Source organism: Cebidichthys violaceus, unplaced genomic scaffold (genome assembly GCF_023349555.1).
Source record: "Cebidichthys violaceus isolate CVI_PGR_0920_01 unplaced genomic scaffold, fCebVio1.0.p SCAF_25, whole genome shotgun sequence".
Lineage (NCBI taxonomy): Eukaryota > Metazoa > Chordata > Actinopteri > Perciformes > Stichaeidae > Cebidichthys > Cebidichthys violaceus.
In genome coordinates, this window is record NW_027176428.1 from 3640904 (window position 1) to 3653034 (window position 12131).

At 41.8% G+C, this 12131-nt stretch overlaps 1 protein-coding gene across 1 annotated transcript in view; it reads right to left on the reverse strand.

Annotated features, from left to right (window-relative positions):
* Positions 1-11271, reverse strand: part of loxl2a (lysyl oxidase-like 2a) — a 27103-nt gene extending 15832 nt beyond the window's left edge. Inside the window, exons 1-3 of the mRNA XM_068720142.1 lie at positions 11156-11271; positions 9209-9522; positions 6533-6708 (exon numbers count right to left, since the gene is read on the reverse strand). Coding sequence (XP_068576243.1) covers positions 6533-6708; positions 9209-9491 — 459 coding nt within the window. The 5' untranslated portion in view covers positions 9492-9522; positions 11156-11271. The remainder of the gene's footprint in view (positions 1-6532; positions 6709-9208; positions 9523-11155) is intronic.
* Positions 11272-12131: the final 860 nt, after the last annotated feature.

Genomic DNA, 12131 nt, shown 5'->3' on the forward strand with positions numbered 1-12131 from the left:
AAACAGAAAAACTTATTCCATGAAATTCTTATCAGGATTTTAAAGAGAGACTAAAGACAGAAGCTACTGACAGAGTTCAGGTTGGGAAAGTGTCTGCAGTTGGTCCACAGTCTACTATAAAGAACTGTAAAGCCTGTTGGTCAGACGGGAGTCACCTAACTCAGTTAGTATCATGTATCCTAAAGACCCCTTAATCAGGAAGGAATGGTAACCTTTGACCTCCAGGGCTTCATGAGAAAACAGCTACCTTAAAACTCTGCCATTGTTCATTTCCCTCCTTCTGCCAAGTTCTGCAGTTGGTTCCTAGTTGGGTGTGAGGTTGCACTGTGGATGTGAAAAAGAGCCAAAACTCTGAGCTGCTCAGTGGTATGCAAATGCTGATCGCAGTAATTTCGTAATGGCCCGCTTATTTAACTCTGCAAAAAATACCTAACATCCAGGCATGTCTCCCAGAAATATTAAACGTTTGCCCACAGGGTGGTTTCCTGAGATGGCGTCAGCTTGGGGGAATGTTCAAGGCTTCAGCAAATCTAAACTCTACAGACTGGAAATGCAGGAGGAGCCACGGCTAAGTCAGACTGTTTCTACAGTGACCCCGGTCCTCCCACTGACCGCAGTGGTTAGAGCGGGTAAAAAACACTCTTTCATGAAGAGATTCCTGCTGGCCATAGCATGACACAGTGTTTTCCGTCAGTGCCTGGCAGTGTGGGAAGGTGAGGAGACGTGATCATGATCAGGGATCCGGTGTTCTCAATTTAAAACCTTAAAAAAGCTAGACGAGGTAGAGATCATTCCTTAAGGCATAAAAAAAACAAAAACATGAAGCTGCATTAAAACATGTAACAAAATACAAGATAAAGAAAGAAACCTGATAAACGCGAAAACCATACTCATGAATGGCTAACTGGAGTACACCTGATACAGAACATGGAATGAAACGCAAAATGAGAGTAATCAAATACCAGACAGGACAGGGGGTACGAGGTGAGTATGAAATGGGGCACTGAGATGGGTCTGGCCAGTGTTGCATTTGGCACAGAGAGGAAACTGGCCGTCTGAACGTGTGAGACTAAAGAGAAGAGGACGGATATCCACAGCTGGGACCAGTCCAGGCATTTATCCCCCAAAACCAGACCACCAGACATAAACTCAGCATAATCCTGTTTGGCTGAGGCCCAAATCTACACACTGGTCACTTTTTTAGCAGTCTTTGTGGAAAAACTCAGCGAAATAACTATACATCACAAAGAACATGTCATAATACCAATGTGGAAATCTGGACTTGTCTGAAATACATGAAAAGATCTTCAGATTTTAGACAAAATCTGCCGAACTAACACCTCTAAAGTTCACAAGTTTACTAATTGACACATAATATGTTTGGTCAATCTGCAGGTCATACTGAGGTTAATTGTCAAATGAACATTTCTAGGTTGCCCAATCTTACAGCCACTCAGTACACTGTGTGTATACTGTAGCGATTCATTCATATATTCTGTGGCCTGTTTGCAAAAGTACTCTTTTCCTGTTCTAAGCAAACATTCATAAATCGCCAATATTTCGTAAGTGAATTCTTTAGACCTGGTTAGTTGGACTTGATTATAGCATGTCTGTCTGTGTCGGAAATATTGAATTAAAAATAAGTATTGGCCTTGTTTGTAGGTGGTGAGTTACCAAAAAAAGGAAAATAGCTTTTTCTTTAGTTCTTTTCATTACTAGTCTGTGAGGTAAGCTTTGACCATTGCGGAACTCTTTCCAAATGGAGAGTAGACTTGTTTTTCTGACTGGGTCTCCCTCAGTATGTAGATGTGTGAACATGAGACTGTGGTCTAGCCAGTGTATGACTAATGCCTCCACTACTGTGCATTTCTTCCGCTTTATTCAGTCCTCCAGCCCCGCTGCACGTTTATCTACATGTGCCTCCAGACACCAGCACACCCACCCAACCCCCTCCCCACCTTACAAAACAAGTATGAATGATAATCACTCCACAGTTCAGATGAAAAGCAGGGGAACAGCAAGGCTCTTTCAAATGACTTTCACATCTGCCCCACCCCACTCTCTGCCTCACTGGCCTAAGTGTGCCTGACTGACTTGAATAAAAAAGTGTGTATCTGTGTGTGTGTGTGTGTAACTGTGTGCTTTGCATCTGGAATATCTATCAGTGAGCGTATTTCATAACTGAAATCTTAAGACCTGGTTAGCTGGACAACAGCATCTCTGGCTGTGATGGAAATGTTCTAGTTTTTATGGTAAGCTAAATGTCTCCAGGGTGTAGCTTGGCTTAAATGGTAGCAATCCATTCAACTTCCAAAAATATCAAACTTTGCATCGAAATGCTGAAACATCACCATACACGTATGCTGCAGCTTCAATAAAAATAAAAAATGTACTGCATTATAATAACATTTCTCTCTGATGTCTGCGCACCTTTATCTTACATTTGAGCGACTTACATTGCGTAATACTGAAATAATGAAACTTTAGTTTTGATGCATATATGCACTGCACATGCTTTCATTCACATTAACTGAGTCTGAATGGTATATGGTAAATCATTAAGTGCAGGTTTGAATAATAAAAGTCTCTCTGGGCACTCTGCAGCCCAAAGGAGATCTACTGTAAGGCCACAGGGAGATCCAGCTGTTGAACATGTGGCCGATTTGTCTGCTACTCTATCCACAAGAGAGAAGCTGGCTTCAGCACACACATCAACCTTTTCTCCTCTTGATCACTCTCCTCCTCACAAGCCTCTCGCTCATGTTGGAGGCAAATCTAACTTTGGCTCGGGTTTCCTTTTGTTGTATAGCAGCGAATGTGAGGAACTGGAATTCTTTTGAGTGAATATAGTCACGCCTGATGAAGAAGAGCAACCTTTGCCCTGTTTGGATGTGCCACCAATCAAAAGGCTTTTAACTGCCGCATTCTGTTATTACAACTGGCCTCTGACGTCTTTGTGTTGATTCTGGATCTAAGTGTTTGGTTGGAGTGAAAACACTAAGTGATGTGGTGGGCAACTGCAGCTGCATGCTGTGCTGATTTTTTTCTCATCCCTTCAGGAAGAAGATTAACTAATCTCTACTTGTATAATCTGTTAATAATGATGTGCAAGGTTCTACAAGCAGAAGTGTGCGATTAATCTGAAAATTGCTTATTTTCTCTACCATTGGTTTGTGAAAAGTCACGAATAAGAGTGTTTCAAGCTTACCTAAGCAACAGTGGACATTTCTCTTCTGAAGGGGACAATGTAATGTAAACGTTTTGGAAAGCACACACAGAGTAAAAAACATCCTGGAATAACTCCTATCAAATTCAACCATGAACTTATAATTATGCTTAAATGACACATCATCCTCTCTCATAAACATCTAACATATACAGACTGAAATTTCAGGCATCTTGTCATGAAGGGGAAGTACTCAGCAAAGATCCTGTTGACACTGATGACACGTGCAGCGCACCATACACACGTGAACAACAACCGGAGCTGGCAGAGTTGGTTAAAAATTCCCCACTAACAGATGATAAACAAAGTGTCCTGCCATCTAGATGTTTGGTTCTGTTGACAAATGTATTAAATCCGCTGCTGACTGAAAGACCAAACCAACACAGGCTAATAAATAAAGCAACTGTGCTTGGTTAGACAGTCAAAGTAAAAAAGAGATGAATGCAATGGTCATCGGCATTCGGTGCTACATGATAAAATACTTAAAATGAATCAATGATTCAGTCAGAAAGGAATGTATGTTCTGTTGTTGTGCTATGAGTGTTGCATAACTAGCTGACAAAGGCTGCAATGTTAAGAGACTTGTCTTTTGTCTCTGGAGGATAGCAGACGGCATTAAAGACTGACATTACTTAGATCAAGCAGCAGTTGGGAAGGTTCAGATGTTAAATGAGAACTCTGACAAGACAAAGAAAGACACTCGTAGATTAGTTTTTAGCAAAACGTGACAGATATTTAAACTTGATATTTTGTAAATGCTAATGCCTTCATAGTATTTCTGCTTATAGTGTACCACATCTTCAATTGCAACTCATGCCAGTGGGAGCGCCTGTTTTTATTAATGACAGACTGATGTTTTCGGTGTACTATTATTTGTGTTCCAAGCTGAACTTGCCAGAGCGAACAGTCTTATCTTTACATATTCCCATAAACTGTAATGTAGCCTCATGATGTATCGCTCATAAAAACAAAATAATTTCAGTTTGAAGCAACTTTGTGACGTGTAGCTTTATTCTGACTTCTCAATACCTACTTGAACAAATTGCTGGTGAACTCAAATTCCAAATCTTTACTGAAATCATATCAACATGAACAGACACTAAAAGTTAAAAGAGTGCAGACAATGCCTTGATAAGCTACACTATCTCACACATACACACATCTCTAACATATAAAGATGTATCATCTTGAAAGTTGGAAAGCATTCACATCGAAGCAAAATGACCAATTTTTCCATCCTTTTAGCGATGACCTCTACATGGACTGCAGCGCATGCTTGGTCAAGGTGTTAACTTTCCAGATTGAGCACAGAATGTCAATTCATGCTGTGAATAAATAGATTGAGGGAACAGTGGTGCCCATTGCTGACGTCAGCTCAAGAATGGTTAAAGAGGTGTAGCTACACCTTTTCCCATTCCTCTCCCTGCGACTTGAAAGGCTACTGCCAGACCGAGGAAATATTTGCAGGGTGGGGGGACTGAATTGCAGTAACACCCTAAGACCCGCAATACACAAGACAAACAGGGAACAAGAGGGTGCTGCTAACGTACACCACCTGTAAAAATAAGAATATTGTGAATAGGGTTCAGTAGTCTGTGAATAGAGATTTCAATTTCTGCTGTCTTCTATTCCTCCATTCCCATGACTCAACTAGGCATGAGAAAGATACACAAGGATTTCAGATGATCTCCTCAGGCGTGTTGCCTTTACTGAACCCAGTAAAAATCACAGTCACTGTTTTGGCTGCTGGAGAGAGTCTGGTAACGCAGCCAAATCTCCCACCCAACTTCTAGTATGAACACACAATACACTAGTGTTAAAGCATCAACTTCTAAGCTGCCAAAAAAAACGTTGCTTCGTCTCTATCAGTCTGGTTTTAACAGGGGAAACCCTCTGTGGCAATGTCTTTTTAATAACGTGTTCTCAGACAAGCTGAAGTAATACCTCCATCCTCTTCTCTCCCTCCCTTTCTCCCGTCACGTCCACAAACCCACACTGACTTTCCATCTGGTACAAAGGCGTTCTTTGCAGCCAGACAGGATGGTCTTCCCCCTCTATGAGTCATCTCCAACATCTCCCAGGCTGCCGAGTGGGGGTCTGGCGTGGGCATGGACAGACTAATAGGAGCCTGGCAAAGTCATTAGTTCAAATGACGGAGTGGACAGCTCGACATGACATACTGACTTGTGGATTCATGTCATGGCAGATACCACAACGCCCATGGAATAACCGCCGTCTCATTTCGTCTGGACATACTGATGCAGTAGTCATTTGGCCATTATTTTTGATTATTGGTTATATCCATTTAATCATACAGAGCGCAAAATACTGGAGCCGGTTGCAACAGCAGTTCATAAGTTCTTATTAGCTTAGCCTCGTTATAATGTTTTAGGAAGTGGAGATTTATGCATCACAAAATAACCACGAGTTGCACAAGGAGATGAGTTGTTACAGAATATTTACACCTGCAAACTTCCAGCTGTAACTGCTGTATAGCTAGTTAGCTTAGCTGACAAAAGTAACATGACAGAGTGAAGAGTAAAAGAGGAAATGGTATATGGTCGATACATTTGACCTGACACTTAATAATTGCTGTTTAATAATAAAGAGACATTCTTAAATTACATCTTGAAAAAACAACACAATATACCTCCAACAAGGAAATATTTGGTCGTATCATTAGACTAAATGACCAAACAACATTGGGTAAGCTGGTTAGTGTATTTCTACAGTCTGATACTGCAAACTCTGACACACATATCTCTTCATGTATGCATATGCATACATATTGCATAAATACAACACTGAGATTGGTTGTTTAATAATCATGTGGCCTCCTGAAACTGTACGTTTTGGCAGTTGATAGAGTCACAAATAGCTGCTGCAACCGACACAACAAGTTTTGGGTATTTTGTTTAGGACATGCATCATCATTTTTATCACGGTAACCCACAGCAATCTGAAAACTGTGTTTTAATGCAGGACTATTATTGCTCCTCTTAACGTCTACAGACAGACATTACCTTCAATCCAATGACCTGTCTGGCTCAGTCTGGAAAGTTGGAAAGATTTGAAGAAAATACTTTGACCTGCTTGGAGCAATGCACTATGATAAGGGTTTTCTTTCATCATAAGCCATGATCTGTTCCCTTTGTTATTGTGCTGAACGTCTGTTCAAGCTACGTGTGTGTACTTGAACCACGAGTGGATGCTACTTGAGTATTATTAACTATGTGATCAAGCAACCCCGCCCCAGTGTTTACGTTTGTGTGTGTTTCTATGGACGTATCTATTTCCTGTAAGTACCTCTTCACTGCTGGCCTGGTTCCTGATGAACTTGAAGCCTGGAATGCGCCTCTGGGTGCAGACCACTCCGACATCTTCTGAATGTTTGCAGTCCGACACTCCAAAGCCATTGGAGTGACAATGAGCCAGGCTCTTCTCACCACCAGAGCAGTGCAAGTTGTCTAACCAGATACGACCTGGAACAGAGGCAAAGGCAAAGATTTAAACAAATGAATGTTGGTTGAGTGTGCTATTTTCTTGGTCGGTAGGACTTTTGTTTTGTTTTTTATGTACGACCTAGTTTAAAGTTACACATGTTGATATTCTGTGTATAAGGACATTTAATATATAATCCAGTGTTTGGTTGACACCTGCTATCACAAATCAAACCTGGTGCCATGCTCTTCTCACTAAGCTACATGTGGCCACAAGCTTCAATCCTCAGTAACTTTCCCTTATAAGGAATTAATTCATGAGAAATAATAAATGGGTGGTTGCAGGGGCGTCGTTAGGCCTATTTTAGGGGGGCTGAAGCCCCCCTAAAATCTTCGTCAGCCCCCCCAAATAATTTGGCATTATTGGCTTTAAAATTAAGGTTAAATATTAAATTCAATTTTTTTATTTTTATTTTGGTGATGTCATTAAATTAAACTGTTGTTTCTCACATGGACAAGTTATTTATAACTCTAACATGCTACATATGTGCGTGCGTTTTGGTTTGTATGTTTTCTCTTCAAATTACAATCAATATATCATATACTGAATGCAAGCAAAACTACAGAGCAAAATCACTCTTTCTGATTGAACCAATATATGAACTGTCTGAAACAATGGATATCCGCGGCCCCAAAAAAAATTGCAGCGTGTTGTGCTCGTAAACATGCCCCTCCCCTTGGGGCTAAGCCCCCCCTTTCTTTGAATCCTAGAAACGCCCCTGGGTGGTTGTTACATTGTACCTTGGCAGCTTCAGCCATGTATCACACCCTTTTGACATACATTTCAGCATTTCCACTGAAGTCTAGTCACACAGACATTAAACCTACTCACGTGGAGATGTGTTTGGTCTTCAAAAGTAACCCGACGCATTCTTTCAGCAAAAACCTGCTAAATAAATGTTGTCACTGAAGCAGATCATCTGCTGTCCAGCTGGCTGTTCTGAATCAGCCGTGAGGGAAACCACACAACTGTGACCATGGAAACCACCAATGGACCGCTCATCATTCGGACAGTCTCAACACGTTGCTGAGGAACATCGCAATCATACCAAGAAAGTGACTGCATGTTGTACGGTCACGTAGCCGCTTCCTGGCAGAGAGAGTTGATTACCTCTGGAACATTTTCATAATAACAGCCAAAATCTTTTTGGAGTCTCCAAGTGAGAACCAGCTTGGTCTCGGTACACCATTGTCTTAACAAATCTTCCACATTACCAGTAGTGGTAAATCTGGATTGCTGTGTTAAAACAATCATTTGCAGGCCTTATGGGTATGTAATTATACATGCCAATGAAAAAAACAGCGAGCACAGTGCACAGGGGAGCCATGCATTTTCTGATTTGACTTTTATTGGCCCTTAAAGCCAGCAACTTACCTCCAGCCACCCTAGACTCAAAATCTTAACAAACTGGCAGAGCAGTGTTCATCAGAAGATCTCAATAAATCATTGTGCATCCTGTTTTGAATTGTAACCTGAAACAGAGTAGCTTTCGCCTTTTTCTTATTTTTTTTACACAAATTATAGCCGTGTAGCTGTGGCAGCTGAGGTTCTGATCAACATCCGTGCAGGAAAAACGCTCTCATCCAAAAGGGATGTCCTTGTACTTGTTATGTAGTTGTGTCTTCAATTAAAAACATTTAGTGGTTTCTCTCACTGGTGTCATCGCGATGGGAAATGGAAAATGCTCTTGATCACTTTTATAGCCATGTGTCTCCACCACCAACAACAAAGAAAAGCACAGATAAAAGCAGTTTACATTGACACACTAGCCAGTGCAGGCATATACATCAAACTGCTTCTTGATTACTTCTTGTAAAATAGTATATGCGTGCAACATTATATTCATGGGGTGTATCACTTCATATATGTTATTCTTAAAATTGCTTTAATGGTTGTGTTGCTTTTGGAAAGCAAGAAAAAAAAAGTGAATTACTTTGCGTTTGAAGTGGCTGGCTGGATGTGGCCCAACCCAGTGGGAAAACATGTGACTTTTACAAGGGGCACTGAGTTAATTAACAGCTACCAACTGACATTTACCACCAGCAGCCAGCACACTCACAGCGTTGGGAACCTCATCACCGTCTTTACAGGGATGGAGGAATTCCTACATGGCAAAGTGAGAGAAGATGAGATTACGTCTTCGTGTCTGGTTTACACACCCGGTGTTTCCAGTCCCCCCCCCTGCCATGCTAAGAGGTGATTGCCGTGTCTCAGTTCTCCTCTAATGGGGAAACCAGTGCCTGAGGATATTAGCAGTCAGGCAGGAGGAAACGTGTACCTCATTCAAAGATTTCCATGGAACATATGAAACAGTTTGAAGCGATACACTGCCTCTGAATGTGGTTGACCCTCACCTCAGCTCTTAGACAGTAGGATAACATGATTCTGAGATGCTTTTAGGAGGGTTTTGATTATATAATACAATGTTAAGATAAATTCCTGGAATCCAAAAGATGCTTCTAACAAACTCCAGTTTCTTACCTTCTCCTCTTCCGTACTTGGCCGAGGGCAACCAGGACTCGGCATCCATGAAGCCGAGCTCTCTGCACACCACTTGGGCAGCGGATATGGAGAAGTCGTCATCGCACACTGTCCCCCACTCTCCATTGTAGAAAACCTCCACCCGGCCCTCGTAGTGTTTCCGCTTCTCCCCGGCTAGTCGTAGCTGGATTGTAGGTGGGCTGGAGTCTGACTGGCCGTTGCACAGAGTCCACATGCACAGCAAAGTGGAAAACAGACAGTGGATGGCAACCGGGTGCAGCATGATGCAGGACAAGGGAGGAAAGAACAGTGATCTAGGGGAGATAATAAGACAAAAGACTGTAAGCGTCAATAATAGAAGCTGTACTGAATGATCTTTTTTTGATCATTTTCAAATTCCAAAGAGTTAAACTGAGGGCTGTACGTTGCAGAGGCAGACAGTAATGTGTGGTAGTTTTGTTCATAATTTGAACGAGTGAGCTGTTGCAGTACAAAGTCTTGTGCAGCAACAGTTTATATTGGCCATCATCAGGCACCCAGAGACCCCTCACTGGCCTCATCCCACCACAGTTGTACAATGTATTAAGTAAACTACATTTGACCGCCAATAAGAGAAGGAGAATTTTTTAAACTTTTGGGTGAGAATAAGGGGTTATGTTGCTGAGACAAGGATTCCTCTCTCTCTCTCTCTCTCTCTCTCTCTCTCTCTCTCTCTCTCTCTCTCACTCTCTCTGACAGCCTAATGGAGAGCAAATGTGGGCTCCTGCAGGGTGGGGTGCTGGCCTGCTCGTTTATATCTGCTGATCTGTGCCTGGAGGCTGCACAACTGAGGTTCAGAGGGAAAGCTGACTCCGCCTTGATATTTCATGGCAAACCATGAAAGTGTCAACGGAGGGACCAACAGCCCCTGGGGAGGAATTTTCCTGGAGGAAAGGGAGGGAAGGAAGACAGTGAAAGTCAGGAGACCTCCACGTCTTTAGTGTGTTTTAAGAGGAGGAAGAGGGAGGTCCACGTCAACGTCATAGCAACAGCCAAACAAACAGGCTTGAAAAAACACTCCTGAAGTACACCGTCAATAAATTGTGAGACTGCGCGAGAGACGTCACTTGTGATCATCCGAAACATCTGGTTTATCTTCTCATGAAAGTTCAGCAGGAGGAAGGAGCTACTTTAATTTGGCCTTTACACAGGCAGCGTGTCCGTTCTCACAGCACTTAAGAGTGAATGAACCAACGCTTTAAATTAGTCCATCAGAGTTCAGAGTGCACTTCTGAATAAACATTACTCCAGTCAGCATGTGTCAACTCAACATACCCATGTATGAAAAACCAACACTGATACATTTGTTCTGGATTATACTGCAAGACCAGTGGAGACAGACCCATCTCCTACAGAGGTTCACAGGAACACTTTCTCAGAAACTTGACTTATTGACAGCAGATTGCAAATGGAGAGTTCGACATCGTAGAAAATTTAAAACATGTAGTCTTGAATGACCAGGGCCAAACAATAAGTGAAAGCTGCCTGGAAAATTCTAAATCCAACATGCTGCATATATTTATTGCTTTCTCAGGCAGAGCCAGAGCTCTTGAATAGTCTATTGTTCAATTCAGAGAAGCACAAATCAACCATCACGTGTATGATAAGCCCTAGGCAGAACAGATCGAAATATTCACAGGAGTGTCAAAAGAAAGACCTCATCCTGAGTCAGAGGAGTCCTGCAGCTACTTCAGGAATTTCGTCCACTGTCAGCACCAGAGTAAGGCATAAACTGCAGAGTGATGCTAATTCCTTTTAGATTTGGGTTATTGTTAAGGTATTATGACACGTCCAACACACTGTAGTAGCCCGTGTTCACAATAATCTAACTTTAAGACACTTAAATAAATAACAGCCATTGGATGGAAAATAAAACGCAATTAGTGAAAGGTGAAAGGAAACACTTACTTTGACTGACGAAGTAAAAACGGTGCACACTTTCCAAGACACAGACGTTGAGGTTTCCAACACTTTTGGAGATGATGAGATGTGAAGCAGCGGTTCTTTGTCCCTTTAGTACTCTTCCTAGCCGTCTTCTCTGCTCCCCTCACAGCTGGCCGCGCGCTACCGTCCCACTCCTCACCACGCAGAGCAGCCAATGAGAGACCGCCTCAGCATCCTGGACCCGCCCTCTCTGGCCCAATCACCAGAGTTACAAAAGCACAGCGCATGAGACCTATCATGTAACGTGTAAAGTTAAATTTACTGGCATCTCATGCTTTAAAAGTGAGACTGGCACTCTATCTTTTAGTGTTAAATGAAAAAAAGTTAATAGATTCCGTGGAACTTTGGTTATTCAGTCATGAATATGTATATGTAATGTTCTTTTTACACTTATTTTTCAAGTTTGAGAATAAACTCAAAAATATGTTTTATATTCAAATTGAATCAAGTGACTGTTATTGTGATAACTATTGTGATTTAACTGAAAATCAACACTAGATTCTACTGTTAGACATTGGGTTTGTTCTCCTGTCCATAGACTGTATGTATAAACTGTTAACCATTTCCAGCAAACAAGCTCAGTCAAGTCCACTGGATTTCTTCTTATCATGGTATGGCTGACAGGACAGACAAGGTGTGGCTGATAAAACAAGTCAGATAGACAGATATTTTCGTAAGAGTTTGTGGATAAAATCAATGATAAAGAAATTATGTTTATATTTTCACAATGGAGAACCAATTTTACCCTGGATCTTGACCTTCTCAGCTGTAGGGGAGCCCCAGATGCAACCAGGCAAGACATTTAAATTATATATGCTAACTAACTGCCATGTCTAAACCTTTCAGACTGATCTGTCAGAATAAACTCTATTTAGAGTCCCATCAGGGCCTGCCCTGTGTTTGTGGTACTAGGGCGTTTAAGGACACCACCATGTGGTGA